The sequence below is a fragment of the Glossina fuscipes genome, unplaced genomic scaffold (genome assembly GCF_014805625.2).
Source record: "Glossina fuscipes isolate IAEA_lab_2018 unplaced genomic scaffold, Yale_Gfus_2 204, whole genome shotgun sequence".
Classification (NCBI taxonomy): Eukaryota; Metazoa; Arthropoda; class Insecta; order Diptera; family Glossinidae; genus Glossina; species Glossina fuscipes.
Window position 1 is genome coordinate 990998 of NW_023998547.1, and position 18759 is coordinate 1009756.

At 34.2% G+C, this 18759-nt stretch overlaps 5 protein-coding genes across 7 annotated transcripts in view; 3 read left to right on the forward strand and 2 right to left on the reverse strand.

Moving 5' to 3' along the window:
* Window positions 1-767: 767 nt before the first annotated feature.
* On the reverse strand, window positions 768-3047 carry LOC119642026. The gene is made up of 3 exons (XM_038040984.1): window positions 2878-3047; window positions 1932-2420; window positions 768-1223 (listed from the first exon to the last, which is right to left on the reverse strand). The coding sequence occupies exons 1-3, from the start codon at window positions 2944-2946 to the stop codon at window positions 834-836; spliced, it is 948 nt and encodes a 315-aa protein (XP_037896912.1). The 5' UTR covers window positions 2947-3047; the 3' UTR covers window positions 768-833.
* A 2447-nt stretch (window positions 3048-5494) lies between these two features.
* Window positions 5495-7372, forward strand: LOC119642002. The gene is made up of 5 exons (XM_038040952.1): window positions 5495-5570; window positions 5646-6107; window positions 6188-6557; window positions 6624-7169; window positions 7335-7372. The coding sequence occupies exons 1-5, from the start codon at window positions 5517-5519 to the stop codon at window positions 7370-7372; spliced, it is 1470 nt and encodes a 489-aa protein (XP_037896880.1). The 5' UTR covers window positions 5495-5516.
* A 2526-nt stretch (window positions 7373-9898) lies between these two features.
* On the forward strand, window positions 9899-11076 carry LOC119642027. Its single transcript, XM_038040985.1, has 3 exons — window positions 9899-9997; window positions 10074-10547; window positions 10616-11076. The coding sequence occupies exons 1-3, from the start codon at window positions 9941-9943 to the stop codon at window positions 10988-10990; spliced, it is 906 nt and encodes a 301-aa protein (XP_037896913.1). The 5' UTR covers window positions 9899-9940; the 3' UTR covers window positions 10991-11076.
* Window positions 11077-14210: 3134 nt separating this feature from the next.
* LOC119642023 lies at window positions 14211-15086 on the reverse strand. The gene has a single exon (XM_038040982.1). The coding sequence runs from the start codon at window positions 14886-14888 to the stop codon at window positions 14487-14489; it is 402 nt and encodes a 133-aa protein (XP_037896910.1). The 5' UTR covers window positions 14889-15086; the 3' UTR covers window positions 14211-14486.
* A 1754-nt stretch (window positions 15087-16840) lies between these two features.
* LOC119641991 (autophagy-related protein 16) overlaps window positions 16841-18759 on the forward strand; it is a 202128-nt gene continuing 200209 nt past the window's right edge. For all 3 annotated transcript variants that reach the window (XM_038040939.1, XM_038040940.1, XM_038040941.1), the window contains exons 1-3: window positions 16841-17270; window positions 17473-17755; window positions 17827-17989. In XM_038040939.1, the coding sequence (XP_037896867.1) occupies window positions 17171-17270; window positions 17473-17755; window positions 17827-17989 (546 nt within the window). In that variant the 5' untranslated portion in view covers window positions 16841-17170. The remainder of the gene's footprint in view (window positions 17271-17472; window positions 17756-17826; window positions 17990-18759) is intronic.

Below are 18759 nucleotides of genomic sequence, written 5' to 3' on the forward strand. Positions count from 1 at the left end.
AACTAAACAAATTTTCCGTTTAGACGAACACACAAAAGGAAAATACGTAAACTGTTGTCATAATTGTTTGCTGTATTTTGCCTTCTAGTGACGAAAGAAAGAAAGAAAGAAAGAAAGACAAAAGTATAATTATTGTGCATAACAATAGGTTTTTCCGACAAGAGAAAGGTTTAGCTTTTCCATTGATTGGGTGTGAACAAATCTAGGGAAGAGGAAGAGTAATTCCAATAAAATATTTGGCATAATTTCATATAAACATAGGCAACAAAGAAACATGGAAATCCTCTCTCTCCCTCTTACACAGACATCTACATATGCAAATGAAATTTTTTGTCAAAGTGTTTGGAAGAAATATTTTAACCTTAGGTTTTCGGCATCTGTTAATTTGACGAGTGTGCATTTTATGTATAGATAGATCTCGCTTGTGGTAGATGTATCGAAGAAGACTGTCACTGAAAATGAAAAAGGCATAAATAATTTCTTTAAGAATTTTCTTTTAATATATCCACCATGTCAATGAAAAGATGCGTATGTATGTTCAATGATCGTAAATTTAATATCGTAATATCAAATAGTAGCAAAAACGCGTAAAATTGTATATAAATGCAAACTCACCTATTTAACCGTTAATTGCCGATGTATTAGCAAACCGATTCGGATCATTTTTGCACCAAACACGTAGGCGGATTTATTTGCTTTATCAAATAACTGTTATGCACTTACTTTCTACAAACTTTGTAGTTCCTTATCTCTAAGGAAAATCAAAAGATTTGTTCATTATTCACAAAAAGAAAGAATAAGAAGAAGAATTAAATAATATTAATTTTAAAAAATTATTTATTTAATTCGACATTATTAACGAAATCATTAGTAATAAAATTAATCTGCAAACAAGGCGTGGTTTTGTTAATACCCTTAAAAGGATTGAATATAGTTTCACCCGATAAATCGTCATCTTCCAAATGCCAAGCCATATGATACGGGCAACGTCCTTTAACGGCAGATAAATTCTCATCATTGCACGGCGAGCAAACATCGTGACCAGCCATACAATTGCTAATAAATCCTGCAGCTTCACCGATAGCCGTAAATGTTGCATAAATTTGCGTTGAGTAATAATCAAAGGCGTCGTCAAACTTAGTATTAGCCATGCAAGCGGCTGAATTCATTTGATTCAAAAAGTTGTTCAAATTTGTGATGAAATACGTGTCAGTAGCTTTTATCTAAAAAAAAATTTAAAGATAAAAAAAAAAAAAATGAGAAAATGAAGGATTTTCCTTTTTTTGCCACAATGTCTTAGAGGTAAAGTGTATTTTTATACCCATCACTGTAAGAAGGGCGTATACTCATTTTGTTTTCTTTCATAAGGAAGCGTCTCACAGACCGTATAAAGCATGTATACGTGAAATTCTGACTTGATTTGACCATGTCTGTCCGTCTGTCTGTCTGTCTGCATGGCTGTGTGGTGTGTATTGTTGGCACTCTCCTGGTCGCAAAAATGAAGCTGCCGACTACAAATTTGGTGACATACAGGTTGGTATTGAAAATGGGCCAAATTGGTTAGAGCGAATGTGCGCAGTTGAGCGTAAACTGAACGCAACTTCGTTTTTTTTAACAAAAATTTTGGGAAATTTTCCACATTGACTTTACGAAACACTCTACTCTTTACGTTTGTTTATTATAAGGCAAACAAGACAAAGTGTTTAAAATTATTTTCTACATACCTCAAAGGAAGACATATTATCTGCCTTAAAAATGGGTTAATTCCGAAATTGATAGACACCGCGATTAATTGTTTCTTAATAATACCAGCAATATGGGTATCAAATAAAAGAACTTGGAGAGTAGAGTTCGAAAAACAAAGTGGAGAGTATGCAAAATTCGGTCCGCGCCGATTATAACCTTCTTAGTTGTTTTATGTTGTAACTCACCACACCACTGGCACAGCTATGATATTTGGCTTCAATTTTCTCAAATTTTCTTTTACATTCTTTAATGCCATTCGTGAATTGAGCAACAAAATGATTGCGCATATTTTTCAAAGTATCCTCAGGATTTTTAACCATAGCGCTTAGAGCTGAACTTGCTTTCCGCATGGATTCCTTCAAATTACTTTTTACGCTATGAGCGATTGGTATTTTATCACGATATTTTTCCACGCAAAAATCATTTACTTCATTTAACATTTCCAATGGATAAAATTTATTCTCCATTTCCTTTAGTTTATCGGCGACAATTTGATCATAAGCCTCAATTACTGATAAACGTAACGCATACGAACTGCGAAAATCTTCTAGTTGTCGATCAATATCCTTTAATTGTTGTTCAAATTGTCGCTGATGCTGCAGTATATAGTTATCAACTCGAGCGGTAGCACTTTGACTTGCATACCACGCTTCTGGCATAATTGTGACTTGTTTCTAAATGAACAAAAACAAAATGCAGAAGAAAAAGAAAAATATAAAGAGAAGTCTTGTACAGTTTCTTATATATCCACCACCGTGTCAGTATTTCCTTTCAGAATTGCACATTGAAGGCCCTTTAACACCTGCACAGATATATATGCCCGATCAGCCTATAATATTGAGCTGATTTAGTTCTGTCTGTCTTTTTATTTAAAAAGCTGAAAACTCATACATGTATTGTTTAAAATAACGATAACCGAACCATAAGGAGCGGAGTAAAAACTTGAAACCGTATAGCGAGAGCCTCTCTAAAGTTCAGTGAAAATCGGGCAACGAATGGTTGCAAGCGTCTAACTCTCAATCATCATAACTAACAAAAAGTTGATTTCCATCAAATGGTTGACTTAAGGTGATGGTTATATAAATAGATATAATTTTTCTCAGTTGTTTTCTTGCAAACTCTTTGCCTAACCTGTGCCGCATTAGAGAAACTAAAGAAAGTTGCAAATGCAATAATAATTTTCACAACTTTATTATACATTTCTCTTTATGTATTTATTTGTATATATATATATATTTTTTTTTTTCAATTTATTTATTTATTTATTTATTTAATTCGATTTCGAATACTTCTCCGCTGCGTTAGCAAAGAGAAACTTATTTGAAACGTTTAAGTGAAGTGATGCTTAACAACTTTACAATTAATAAATGTTTCTAATTCTGTTTACAATTCCGACTATTTATAGACGAATAATTCAAGTTCATATTGATTTTACATTTATTTTCCTACATTGATAAGAGCTATGTCTTAGAGAAAATAAAAAAATTTTTGTTTTTTTTCTTTTCACTTCTAATCGAAGCTTAGTTAATTACTTCCGATTTGCTATCGCGACTATTGATTGCCCGCAATTAGCTCTGATGATTTTTATCGGTATTAAACACACACAACTAGTAGTAGTAGTAGTAGTAGTCTAGTAAGACAGACTCTAGACAGAAAGACAACTGCTATGTAAATAATAATCTACATAGTAATCAATTTAATATGACACAAGAATAAAATTATACTTAGTTGCATTTTGCTAATTTACGCTGCTGCTGGATTGTTGCGATGAAAGAAAAGTTCCATTGAACGTAATAATCACTACACATACTACTTTGCCTTTAAAAATGGATAAAATGAAAAAAAAAGGAAAAGCAACATAGTTGACCAACTTGTTCTTAACAATCGCGTCAATATGAGCATCAAATGCAATTACTTGAAGAGTCCGATATACGTAGAAGATGCACAACAAACACACGACGGTATAAATTTCCTTTTTTCCACGCTCACGCAATATCATCGAGTAAGGAAATGTAGTTTTTTCCTTTTTTTCTAAGCTTTTTTTGGGACAAAGATAGTAAGAGGTTCGGTCGCGGTCTAAAATAATTTTCTGACTTCTTTTTCTAGATTCAAATATGGATTTGACTTACTCGGCCTGCCGCAGAACTGCCTAAATGTACTAAACAAATGATCTTTAATTAAAGATTACTTGCAAGGATGTCCCCGCTGCTCTCTCTTTTGTATATTTTTCGAAATGAAATTTTTTTTTTTAATAATTAAATAACAACGTCCTCCTCGAATATTATGATTCCGTTGTCTGTTCTCTTAGAGCGGTTTACTCCTTTAAAAGGCTCTATATTTAGGTAAAAGTAAATCTTCTTTTTTTTGTCATTTTCCATAATTTTTCTTAATACATTTTTGCTAACTACTTATCGTCTTATGCGAAAGTGCTTACATAAATGTTAAAGTCATCTACACATATGCCTTTTCAAAAATGAAAGTGAAAATTGACAATAAAATATTTCAGTTCCTAGTCGAACCATTAGTTCTTGCACGTACTTGCATTAGAAGCACTTTTTTACTTTTGTTCTTCATAGCGAAGTTCGTCAAATATTTGACTGACTGACTGGCTTTAAGCATTAAACAATGTTTCGATCTATCAATCCAATATAAAGAAGTTATAAAGGAAATACCATCAGCAGCGAGCTCTTCTGGGTATACGTATTAAATACTATCGCATGCATAATTTTGTCCACAATTACAGCTTCCGTCCGTGTTCCGAAGACAACGATCAATATCCAGGAACTGCCGTAGTATTGGTTTTGTAATACAAGACTTGGCGCCTTCATGCTGAAAAACCACTTTTCCAAATCTGTCGCCCTATTGTGACCGATCTACTTGTAAGCATTCGTCAGCGACAATTTCTCGGCACAGTATACATCTTCCGCAAAATTAGGGACGATAACAATATCCGGCTTTAACATCGGTAGAAGTAGTTTCCCTGAACTGCGCTATTGCTTTTTTATTGTCCATTTCGAAACCATCACCAGAGATGACTATTGATCGGCTCATAGTCCGACCTGAAATTACTTTCTTATCAATATGTTAGTATGTGGTATCGTAACATATATACTATAACCTCCAAAATTAAGCCGGGCTCAATCACGTAGTTGAAAGTATATTTTGGCACTTTTTAACTGGCTGGCAACTAGGTAACAGAGAAGCACGATAGCGCCTCACTTGACTGTTTCGTTTGTAGATGAGAGTATGCGGGATAAAAATAAAGCGTTGCAAACCCTTGGCTGCTGATGTGATAGCTGTGTACGACTGACCGCTGTATGATTCGCCACAGCTATGTTATATAAAAATAAAAACCGTAAAATCCTAGTAAGCAGCCTTTAACATGAAATGCTCCATGAAATGTTTACCTATTGAAGACAATTAACTGTATAAATAGCTAAAATCCAACCTGGAGGGCGAAACGTTGTATAGACAAATTGAACACAGACTGAAGCCAAGTAGTTGAGTGTAAGCAGTTTGTTTAATAATGCGATTCTTAAACGGTGTTTATAATTGTTTTGTTAACACTTATGCATGGAATAATAGAATTTGTGGCGAGTGTAGAAAATCAAATGAAACGCTTTCAACATGATAACCGATAAGATCTCAACAACGGAATGTTATAAGAAGCTATAAAAATGCATTAGCAGTTATTAGTGTCTTGGAAAAAGCAAAAAAAAAAAAAAAAATAATAATAATAATAATAAATTAATAATATTTTTTTAAAGAAAATGTATTTAATAAAAGTTTTCATAACGTTAGCAGCAGCAATATTAACGCTAAAGGTGAATTAAAAATTATAAAATAAAACTGACATGAATATGTAATAAGTTGTAAAGATATAATTAATTCATCTAAAGGTCCATGCAAATGAATCAGAAGAACATAACGAAACTCTTACGATTGATACGTACATTGAGCTATATAAACGTCAGCATGCAGCACGAATTCGAAATTTCAAAAATCGTCTTCGTGCGTTTATGTCGATTTATGAAAATCAAATCGAACTTATTCGGGAGCAAGAACGTTTTCTCTATTATCATATGCAATTTTTGGAGAGCAACGTCTACACGACCGAATATTTAAGTGGACTCAATAAATATTGCATTGCTCGCTATCGTGGCAATGTACCAAGTATAACATCAATTAAACAAACTACGGAACTATGCGTCGAAACGGCTAAGAATAAATCGAACAGTTTACTAAATAATGCCAAAGGGACTGTTGATGATTTGCGTGAATATTATGAAACCACGTTCCTGAATGTTGAAGAAAAAATTCGAAACACCGGAAATGATAGCCTGTCACTGCTTGGCGACGAAGTAAGCGGAAAATTATAATGGCAATATTCTTTCTTTCCTTTTCCTCCCCCCGATAAGTTTGATTTGATGGGATATTTTAGGTTCTCAAGGCGAACGAGTATGCGGATGAGATTAAGCGGAGATTTGATAACGACTTGGAATCTGCTGAATGTCAGGCGAGAACGTTCATCAAATCGGCTTTTAATTGTTCATTGTCGGTGCATTTTGATGCTGCTATCGCTCTTGTTGAGGTCAAGTCAAAAATCCATAGCTGTCTTAAAGGTCAGGAATTTTGCACTTGTAAGGATACTTACGCTTGTAATAATGTAAAACAAGTGACCCCAGACGTGTTAAATGCCGAAAGTATCTTCACGTCGAATGAATTTGGCAGCAGTCAAAAGAGCAAAACTTGCGTGCTCCTAAAAACGGAAACTGACGAACCCGTCCTGATCAACATAACTCGAGAAGCGGGTTTGTAAAAAGAGTTCGTGAAGGACGGAAATGAAATATAGTTTTAAATATTTTTACATGCTTTAGGGCAAGACGAGGAATCTGAAAAGTTCTCGGGCTCCCTTTTCGCACACACATTACAAGCACCTCGAGTGCTGCGGAGCTCCAAACTTGCAAAGCAAAGTCTTGAACCTGTCACTTTCCCGAGTTCTCCTGTTACAGAAGAAATTAAGGAAATCGAGAGCTCTCCGAGGTTTCCTCTTGGCGAAAGGGTCGGGAATTCTCCTCTTACAAAGCCAAGTCTAGAGAAACCAAGTTTCGCGAAGGCAAGTCCTCCAGACACTCCGATGATAGAGCAAATTTCTCCAAGTTCTCTTCTGACAAAGCCATCTCCTCTGACAAAGCCATCTCCTCTGACAAAGCCATCTCTTCTGACAAAGCCATCTCTTCTGAGCGCTTTGCCTACCCAGGAATCTGGAATCTTTCCTAGTTCTCCTCTTACACAACAGAAGCAAGACTCTGACTCTAAGATAATAGATCTTCCAGAAACCGATGAGGAAGTTAGCGAAATTTTCTGGAAATCTAGATTTGAACAACAGCGTGCAGCCGCTGAAGCACTCTGGAAAGCCCACGGTTTGTAAACTGAATATAATACGAGTCACAAATGACATAATCATTTTTTACATGCTGCCAAGGAATTGGCGATGTCCGAATTCCAAATCGGTCTGTCGACAGGCATTTAAATTCGCTGCAAACTTAATTGCAAGAGTTTTTTTTTTCTCTTTCTCTTTTTTGTAGGGAACTTTAACTTCTCCCAGATGGATGGCGTTTGGTAACATAATTAGAAAATAATGTACACTTCAGAACCGCTACACTTGATAGGTCCGTTTGAAGCAAACGATCTCATGGAAATTAGTATAATATGAAGTTGGAAAAAGTTGGCCATAATTACAACACTGTGTCAACTATTTTTGATATGACAGATAAATTTCTAAAAATCGTAAAACAGGACACACCTTGTATGACTTTTGTTTTTGTTTGTACGATTTGTTATTGTCGTAGAGAAATAAAATTTAAAGCGTATCTGGGATATCCTTGTGCTGCCATTTCGAGCACCTAAAGGTCAGTTTAGAAAACTTTCACGAACATCGATCTTAAATTATCGATCATTACTTTTTCCTGGAAAGCTTTTCAATCATCTTTTGGCAGTAGACCTTCTTTCTAGATTTGGAAAAGCGTTGAAATTCTTCAAGTCACTGGATCAAGTCCATGTTCAATTAAAAGGTTTTATTTTCCGAATCTTAGTTGTCTGCACAACCTAAGAATTTCATTTCACTTTCTCCCTAAAAGAAAGACTATTTTACGCGGATTCTGACCTGTCACGAATGAAAAGCAATGAAAATGAAAAGGGCAAGTATCGAACACTCACTTTTAGCTTTCTGAATGCAACACGAATTTGATGGGAAATTAAGGCGAGAATCCACTCACTCGGCGTAAATCCTATATCGTATCCTCTATAAATTTATATCGTATTTTTATGCAGCACTCTTCTGGTATTTTCGTTTACTAAAAGCCTCATTCATTTATACCCAGATTTGGGCGATATTTCAATATGAGTCGTAGATTTTATTAAAGAGAACTTTTTCATGTGAAAGTTTGAATTAATTAAATTAATTTGCAACCGAAGCAATTGAGCTAATTTTTGAACTTAATCTGACAAGAAATTTGAGAATTAGTTGTAAACAGAGCAATGCCAATAATCATGATCTCAATACATCGACATCCACTGGTTAAGATGTTCACGTTAATTAAGAATTCACATCAGGTATACCAACTGCTACCACCGACTTTTCTTCTTTCTTTCTTTGATTCTCCCTGAAAATGTTTTCAAGCTATGCCGTACGTAAAAATTGAAAGATATTCGGAACGTAAAGCCTCCTTTTGCCCCTTTATATATCCATTATCGAACGATTTGGATTTCAATTTTTATTTGAATTTACATTAAACCTAGGTGTCCCTTCTTATAGCTTTACCCCATACTCTTTTGAAAAGAGAGAAGATATCAAGGATTTATCTCCGAGCCTTCTTCGCCCTCTTACTTATTCTAAATATACGAGCAAAAACGAATATGGAACGCTTAGTACCACGACGTTAAATAAACTGTCCACACACACATCACATATCACATAGTCTACATCAGTTTGGATATAAGGGCTTATTAAGTTTCTGCGCATGTGTGCCGCATTCAGAATCGCTTGAGATAAACCCACCTTTTATTACAACAATGGATTCAGAATCGCTTAAAGTTTCCCTACCCGTGTGTCCATCTGTCAGCCTCGTTTTTATGTGCTCAACCTACAGGTCGCGTTTTTTGAGATATTTTAATAAAATTTGCTATATCCACGCGTCTCCCCCACGGACGATTGGTATTGACAATGATTCGAGTCGGACCACTACTTCGATCACTTCCCACTTCCCATACAGTACCTTATCTTGAAGCGTTACTATTTTGAATAGCTGCACTAAACGAAGCGCTGTAGGTTACTTAATGGTGAGCCTATTACTTGTTTCAAGCTATACTTTCTTGCAACTTGTATTCCGAAGAAAGAGAAGGAGAAGTGAAGACAGCGGTTTCTATTCATAATTCTTGACAGCCTGTCTCTCAAGTACATAAGAATGCTTTTTGAAAAGGTTCGGAAGAACAAATTGCACATATACGATGTTATCCCGGTTCGCGCAAATTTCTCTACCAGATCTTTTTATATTTGTCCCTTCATCTGTCTACATATAATGTACTTCACATAACATGCCCTTCTCTTCTTATTACGTCAACCGAGAAATAAATTCTAAGACTAAAGACTTAAATCCTTAGCATCTAGGGCTATTGGCTTTGCTGAAAACTTCACTTTACTGGAGATTTGAACCCACAACCATTAAGCCGGTAGTCGAGATATTTCAGTCAGGTAAACGAAATAACATAAAAGTAAAGTAAGTAAATAACGATGTAAAATGTGACACGAGTAGTTATCGAAAAAGTTTAATGTGAAAACAATCCCGATCGGGTGATCCGTCGACAGGTCGAAAGCCTTTTCCACTTAAATTTTTTTTTATTAAAATGTGGAAACAAAGCAAAGAATGTCTATCGGAGACTCATTTGAAAACTTTTCCAACACGAAAAGAAAACAAAAAAAACAAAACCTAAAATGCAAGCAATTTTAAAAATGCATAAGCAACGTAACATCCATAGCAAATCAAATAAATTAAGATAAATACAACGTGAATTGTGAGACCACGAACCATGTAACAACCATATAAAAAGCGATATTGCTTTGTACATTCCTTCAGTACGAGTATTCCTGAAGTCATTGGTAGAAATTAAAAAAAAAAAAATATCATCAGGACTAATGCCGCTTGGAATAACAATAGTATTAATAGCAGCGTGGGCAAGATTAACATTAGGGGTGAATTTCATAACAGAAACGGACTGAATATATGTGTTATGTTACATGTGTGTCTTGAATTATAATTCATTTAAAGGCTGACGTTGCAACGGAAATTGCAAATACCACTCCTGGCAATACAAAGGTCGCCCTTGAAGATTATCTAGAAAGCCATAGGCGTCAATTCGCCGCCCATTTGGACGACTACAATAATCGTATCGATGCGCTTCATAAGTTGTTTGAGAAAAATTTGGAAACTATTGAAATTCAAAAACAATTGCTATTAGATCGGATACGGCAGGCGGAAGAGCGCTTGTTTCCGTTGGAATTATTGAACGAGCAGAGTAAGAAATGCGTTAGCAAATATCGTAACGATATGCCAAATTCCGCGAGAACTCAAGACGATATCTCGGAATGTCTTGACGTGGCTAAATATCAATTACGTGTTATTGGAACTGAACCGCGAGAATTACTTAAAACATTAAATAACTATTATGCAAATAATTTTGAGAAAAGTATCTCAAATTGTTTGGCGGAAGTTAACACGCCCTATACCTGCATTGAAGAGCAAGTAAGCAATAATCTATAAGATCGAGAGAGATGTGCGATTATTTTGAATAATATTTTGAATAATTTTAGATTTTTAATGCCAATGAGTTTACCGTCGATCATAATTTAAAATTCGATGAACAAATGGATAATTCCGAGCATTACGCTCGAGCACACATCAAGGCCGCCTTAAATTGTTCATTTGTAATTGATTTTCAAGCGGTGATGGCCATTGCCGAGATAAAATTGAATATCGATTTGTGCATGAAATCGAACGATAATTATTGCATGTGCAAACAGGGTCACACTTGCAATAATCTGCAACGAGTGCCCCTAAGCGATTTAAATTCTGAAAATATTACAATCACAAATTCATTATACGGTACTTCAAACACTTGCTTACTGCTAACAGCAAGTTCGGAAAAAGGAGATATGACAAGTACTGAAAGTCCACCAAAAAGTTAAAAAAATATTCATAGAATGGCTAACAACGGTTCATAGATTTTCATAGAATTGATTTATATATAAAAGTAGACAATGCTGAAGTTGCTGCGATTAGACCAAGCAAAGTCGATTAATTAAACGATTAAGTAAAACAAAAACATTCCGAATTTCACGTGAAAAAACGAGATCTTGCTATATATTTGAATAATATAATCATTCCACACTTGAATTTATTTACATCATTTTTCTTATTTGCTTGACAAACGTTGTCTAGAAAGATGTCTGCTTCTCTTCCGGCTTAGGAAAACAATTCAAAAATTGTAAGAAAAATTTAAGGAATTTTTAAATCTGCATTTCTCCACTGCAGACGACATGGCCGTTCAACAATTACTAAGAATTTATTATTCATTACAAACCCTAGTTTACATAACAGCATGCATATGTCCGTCAAATGTTTTTCTACAATACACGTAAGAATAATAGATAAGCCTTTCCAATAAATTATAATCCGATGCCAGAATTTTCCACAGAGATCAAGTTTATTTCCTAATTTTTTTTCCATTAAGACACGTTTTGTTCTGATCATTCAAACAAAATTTCTTCATGACGCAAATTTGGATCTAAAAAAAAAAAATTACTTTACCAGCTAACAGTGTCAAAGTCTTTAGCGACACACTCGTATACTGACCGGATATAGGGTGTGTGTGATAGGAAAGTAGGTTGCAAAATATTTTCTAAAATACATTGTTGCGGTAAAGAACCATTCGTAGTGATCAAATTTTATAAGGAAATCCTAAAAGGACTGATGGACGGATCATAACGTATATATTCATCATGCACAGTTATAATAAAGCTGAACCATGCCAACAAAAGGAAGAGACACAAAAACAATCTGCAAAAGTGAAATATGGGTATTTTGGATGACAAAAATAAGTAGAAAAATACCGGTAAAAAATGGAGAGAAATAAAAAGAAATTTCCCCTGCATCTTGAAAAAATTTCCTTTCTATGATTAAACATTTTTTCTTTCTTAAGGGTTTTCCATTGCATATGTTTAGGCTTTAGCAGTTATTCTCAAATGCAAAGCCGCTGTGAAACTCAAAGAAACGGCATTAGTTTCTTCAAAATTTAAAAACAAAACCATTGGCTAGAACAGCAATAATCAAAGCAAACTTAGGTAAGCGCAAATTCGCTTCTTTGAAATGTAGAGAAAAATTTTAATTTACTTTCGTTCGTCTATCTCGACGACAATTATTGACACATCTAAAGTTATTGTTATTATTATTGTAATTTATTTAGACCAAACAAAGAGATATCAGGACTACACTAAGATGGGTGCGATCAACTACAATTATCGGCCCTATTGTTTAAAACAGACGGATTGAAAGGTTGGTTTAAGCCATTTTAATAAAGTTAAGTATTTCATTGAAATTATGATCTGATATATCGAAAGTAGCGAGTGAAATCTCTAAGCAAATATAATCGGTTTCGGTAAAATTCACATAATTCGGTTTTTGAAATGCATACCTTCAGGCGTTTTTCATTTTTTGTCTCAATTATCAATTGATAGTTTGCATGAAGCGAAAATCTATCCAATTTCCTTGCGGAGAGAATTTCTGAAAGTTTCGAAAGCCAATGAAACATGTGTCCTAACATTAAAGCGAACATAATTTCTTTTAAACAATATTCTAAGTAAGAAAACTATAATATTTTTCTGCATGTAAAGCTCTTGAGCTTTAATGTAAGTAAACTTCACAATGCAAGGGTACAAACTGCAGAGATAACGCCTGAGTAAATTCGTCAGAAAATCTTTTTTTTTTTAATATCCTACACCATTTGTAGCACGCCGTTCACTATTCACCGCTAAATTCAGAGTTACTTTTTAAAACGACTGTTCATTTGCCTCTCTTGCGTCCGTCTGCCGGTAACATTTTCTTGTGTTTAACCTGCAGGTCGCAATATTTAAGATATTTTGATGAGATTTGTTACACCGGTTTGTTTGACTGATTTGAAGATCAACACCCTTGGAAATCTCCGACCAATTTTTCGACCACTACCTATGCAACACTTTATTTTTAAAAAATTGGTTATATGAACAACCGTATCAAACGAAATGGCGTAGGCTAGATGGTGCGCCGTGTCCCGCTATAGTATTTTTACTTATTATACGATTGTCCGAATAGTTTGCATAGGAGCAGTAAAGAACCTCTAAACTTTATACTCATTTTGCTTAAAACCATGTTTCTTAAAACGGCAAGCAGTCTAGCTGTAACAATATATATATATATATTTTTTTATCATATCTATAAAATAAGTTAACTTATTTATTAATAAAAGATTCGGTTCGACTTGTCTCCGATTGGCTACAAAGACGGTTTAGTTGTCGTCCGCTGATGTTCTCAGTTCCTCATTGATATTGCGCCGGGTGTTGTGTTGACAGACAACTTACTAAAAAAGAGAATTTAAATTAAAAAAAAAAAAAAATTGACAATTATAGTTTTATCATCAGTTCCGAAATCTTAAAAAAAAAGGGCTCAATACATTTTGCTTTTGCTTTCTTCTTCAATACTTTATATACCAGTCATCGATGTTTAAATCACAGCATCGCTCCGAGCCAACCGGATAAAACCCGTAGCATATTCGAATCTTTAACAGATGTGGGTGCTGTTGGCAAAAAAGAAACTAAAAAAAAATGGCTATTTTCTACAATTGCGCGCATTTAACGTCCCGTTAATCGATAAAAAATTTGTTTTGATTATGTCTAAGGATAAGTCCAAACTAAGTCACACTAATACATACAACCAGTGCATCGAAAATTTCTAATAAACCAATTCATTTCTTATGGAGCCATTATGTCATTGATTTGGCCAGGCCACCGCCTCCCTACTTCTTTCTCTTTCTTCTCTTCTTTCTGCCAGTGGCGATGTTACGCGAATAGTGGACACGAAAACCACAAGCAAACAAAATGCCTTTTGATTTATGAAATGTCTGTGATGTTGCTCAGAGTGTGGTCGTTAATCTCCAAAAGGTTTCTTGCTCTTGTCGATCGATAGCCACTAAACCTTTATCTTTATAGCTAAAAATTGCTATTCGGGGGCGTTAAATATCGGACGTAAGCTCAACATCGACTAATGAACAGTTATTACGCATTTATTAAGTATCTGACGTTTGGATTTTTTTTTAATTAAGTGTAAACATCGGCTGCCAGTGTGAGTTATTCAATTTTCATCAGCTTCTATCTTTTCGCGTTAACAACATAAAAATTACCTTTTCATGCCTTCCATAGAAGAAGAATGGAGGGCGCAACAGCGCAAGCTAAGCCTACACTACACTTATTTAAAGTTGTTTCAAACATCAAAACATAGGCGTAAAATTAATTAATTAAAATGTAAACATTTTTTATTTTCACTTTAATTCATAGGTTAATAAATAATTTAAAAGCTTTCAGGTACCCACTAAACACTAAACCAACTTATTAGTAGTAAACGTAAACAGAATTTCAATTTCATTTCCCTTCTCTAAGCCCGCTTGAAACGTCGAGCTTCGGCATAGTCGCGGACATCGGAAAAATTTCTCTCCGGTTTGATGCGTACATCGTTTGGATCGACTTCGAATTGTCCATTCCAAGTGGTTGGCAAGATTGTCGGTTCCGTATTATATTCAAAATATTCCGTATCATCGGAACGATTACGTTCGGGTTTAATAATAACTTCATCGCTCTTCTTGAACGTACCATCCCAAGATGTGGGCAAAACAATTGGTTCCGTATTATAGCCATAGAAATTTTGCGTATCCGTTACATTTTGATTGTGACGACGAACTTTGGAAACATTATTGGTTGTGCCCGGTGCGTAGACAAATTTACCATTCCATCCCTCACATTTAATGGGTATATAATCATCTTTCTTTTTTAAAGGCATTATTACTCTTTTTTTTGTATTTTCAAATTTTCCCGTTTAATGCGTTCAATGCGTTTACACGACGAACTGACCCGTTGAAATTTCAGCGCAACACTATACAGAGTAAAGAGAGCTATGTTCCTATAAATAAAATAAATAGTTTTTAAACAATTCTGAAAAGTAAAGCAGTTTGACGGCCTTTTTTCACTTCACTTCACTTAACGTAAATATTTGCATACAATAATAGACTGAATAAAACTACAAGTGTATATATGTATGTATATATGGTTGCACGAATGGTGACGAATTATTTTGTTTTTGTGTTTAAGTGTTTTTTTTTTTTTTTTTTTTTACAAAGCCTACTATTCTTTATGATGTTTTTGATCGCTAAAACGGTTGTTTTCTCTGTTTCTATGTTTTATTCGTTATAGCAATATCGACACTGACATTGTCAGCTTACGTACGCCCACATGCATTTCATAGCAGCGATCACTTCTCACTTGAAATTTCCTTTAACGGTCAAAACAAAACAGAATGAACACCGGTGTATGTGGACTGAAAATAAACTTATGAGAATCGTAATTACGAATATCACAAAGTTTAACTTACACTCCACCTGAATCGTATAGAAGCAATCCTTAGTTGCAGTGCTATGTAGTGCCTAAGTGCAAAGGTAGCGTCATTACACTAGAGCAGTTTTTTTTTTTTGTTGAGGAAAAGCCTTCGCGCGCAATATCTAATGGGATGATTCTCCCCACCTTAAACGATTTGTTTACAATAAAAGTAAATGGAATCAAGTCACCTTATTTGGTTTGTGTTTTCTTAATATTTTCATGGACTTGTTATTTCTTTTCTGCATATCACAGCGAACCATCTGTAGTTGATCCGCTAAATTTAGGAGGAAGAAGAACACGAAGAAGAATAAGTTTTACAAGATCGTAAAATTAATTTTAACTCTTAGCAAAGATGGGATAGTTGGAGTAAAGAGAGGGAAAACATCTAATTTTTTCCTTAGCAATTGTGAACAGACCGATGATCCATGAAATTTGAGTCCAAGGCTATACGGAACAACTAATTATGTTCCTATAAATGAAATATTTTTCAAACAATTTTGAAAAGTAAAGTTCATTTTAGATATTTTAACATATCTTAGTATCTTAGCACCGCCCTTAACATCTTGACGTTGATTTTAACATATCTTAACATTTCTTAACATTTCTTAACACATATTTCTTAATTCTTTAAACAAGTCCTTTCGTCCTTTCTTGTTTTACATCCTCAAAACAAAATAAATATATAAATCCCTTATGGAAAGCGGTCATATCTGTACCTACACTACAAGTTCATCCATATTCTCACCGACAATTGCAGTTATGCTAACTTTTAATATTCAAAAAAAAAGTACATGTGTTCTTGAAAAGAAGAGAATTCATCGAGTTTATCGATCTATCCATTCCTTTGTTTTCAAAACATCGGGGGTCTGATGTATTTTTGTTGCATTACTCCAAGTGAATAAGCTTATAAGAATATATTTTAATAAGAAACTTTTCCACTTCAATTTCAAAGAAAAATAATTATTAAAAAGTACGTATACCCAACGTTTTCAGCTATTCTTGCAATATCTGCAAAGGAAATTGTTTAAGATTATAAAATTTTGAAATAAAAGAAATTTAGTTTTACTCTCAGTAAATAATTAAATAATTAATTGTGATAAAAAGTTGTTAAAATAACAGCATATGTTTATCAAGACAAAATATATTAACATTAAAGCTCTAAAAAAGCTTAACTAATTCAAGATAGGGAAAATTTCAAACTTTCTGTTAATAACATCACAAATAAAAAATGTGCACAAAAACATATGTAAAATCAACTCTCTCGCTCTCTATTAATTTTACTATGTTAGCGCTTTTAAAATGCTAAATTTTCGCAAATAGCAGTATTTGGCATCACTTAACACATATGTCAAGCTAAAATAAAAATTATGGAAAAAACACTTGCGATTTCTTAATGTATTTAAATCGCTTGCACTTGGACCAGAATTTGTTTGAATTTAATTATAAATGAAAGTGAAAAAATTGAGAAAAAATTAAAGCCAACCCAAACAAACCTAAAAATATAAATGTGGCCGGTGATTGGATGCGAACAGCAAAGAAGTGATAGCAAAAGTAAACTGTTTTCCTTTTTTGCTTTGCAAAAGATATGTGATTGTATAAAACAATAACAATTTGAGAAGAAATCGAAAAGAAATACGTTCGGCTAATAGCTTCTTAAGCAGCTCCACCGAAAAAAAAGGCAATTGCAAAATGGCCAGCGATGAACAAGAATGGCGTCTTAGTTTAATGCGAAGATTAGCAGAACGTGATCGTCGAGAGGTAACACCGTTCAAGGAAATCATCCTTCAAAGTAGGTATAAGAATCTTGTTGAACGTTGTTGCAATAACTACTGTTAAGCTTAGTTAGTGAATGCGTTTATTGATAAGCGAAGGGGTTCAAGGTCGTTTATTATTCAGTTTCCGCTTAAATGTGAAATTTAAGGCTTCTCTTTCAAAACGCTTCTTAAAAATATATGCAGCGAAATAATGCAAGTATATTAAACATTTTGCAGATAATCGTCTATTGGATAATGTGGCCCAATTGAAAGCCGATAATTTGAAAATATCTGTAGAAAATGAACAACTACGTGTAGCGTTTGCAACAGGTGGTAAAGGTAATGGTAAAGACAGCAATGCGGCTCAAATAGCAATAACCGCTTTGGAAAAGAAACTATTGGCTCAACAAGAAGAATTAACGGATCTGCACAAACGTAAAGGCGAAAATTCACAAATGATTGTTGACTTGAACTTAAAAGTAGAAAAACAACAACTTATTGTTAAGGAAAAAGAAAGCTGGTGAATAATAATGAGATAGAGGAATAGAAACGGAGTTTATTTATGATAATGTAATTTTGCTTTATTTATAGTCTTGCCGAACAAAAAACTGCCAATAATATATTAAAGGCTGAAGTTCAAATGCTTAAATCCAGTTTGGAAGAATTGAAGAAACTAAACAATACATTGCTAGACGAACATACCGCCTTGCAATTGGCATTTAGTGCTCTTGAAGATAAATTAAGAGGAGTACAGGTAAACGAATTTAAGCAACTACCGAGTGGTTAAACTAAGCAAGGCTTTAATACCTCTAATAATCGCATTTTAATTTCATGAGAACGTTTTTCTAGATAATCGCGCGGTTCATTAGATTTCCGATTTCGATTGCGACACTTGAAAGTGCTCTTAGGAAATCCTATATAGTATGCATATAATTGAATAGTCTCAGACATGGGATCAAAATATATCCAAAAATTTTTGTGCCATTTCTAGTACCAAAAGGTAAGCGATATAATAAGAGAAAAGGACACAGGAAATTTATTGTTTCGAAAATTTACTACAAAAATGTGTCAATTCATAGGAGAATATCAAAATGCTTAGGCAATTATTTCATGGATAGTATGGAAAATAATCCGTGTAATGGAAGTGAGAAATAGTTTATTGTTACGATCCATTTTGTAAGCCATTGTTTGTATATGCTCCCAATTGACAGATTCATCTAATTCAGTCAAATCTGATAGTTACTCTTCCTTTGAGGCGGGTGTATTAGCAAACATTTCCTGCAAATTAGCTTGATCAACTTGTTCAATAGCCTCATTACGAAAGCGCCGTAGGATTTGCTCCTGGTTGGGAAATCTCACATTGATGTAATCTGCAGAAAACTTGAAGTTCCCTTGCGCCAAACAATAAAATCGGTTCACCTCTTTCGCTTAATCTTCTTGTCACCTCGATTCTAGGCTTTTGAATCTATTTCTTCTGGTTCGAATTGTTTTAAATATCGGAAGCTAACTTGTAAAAATGAATAG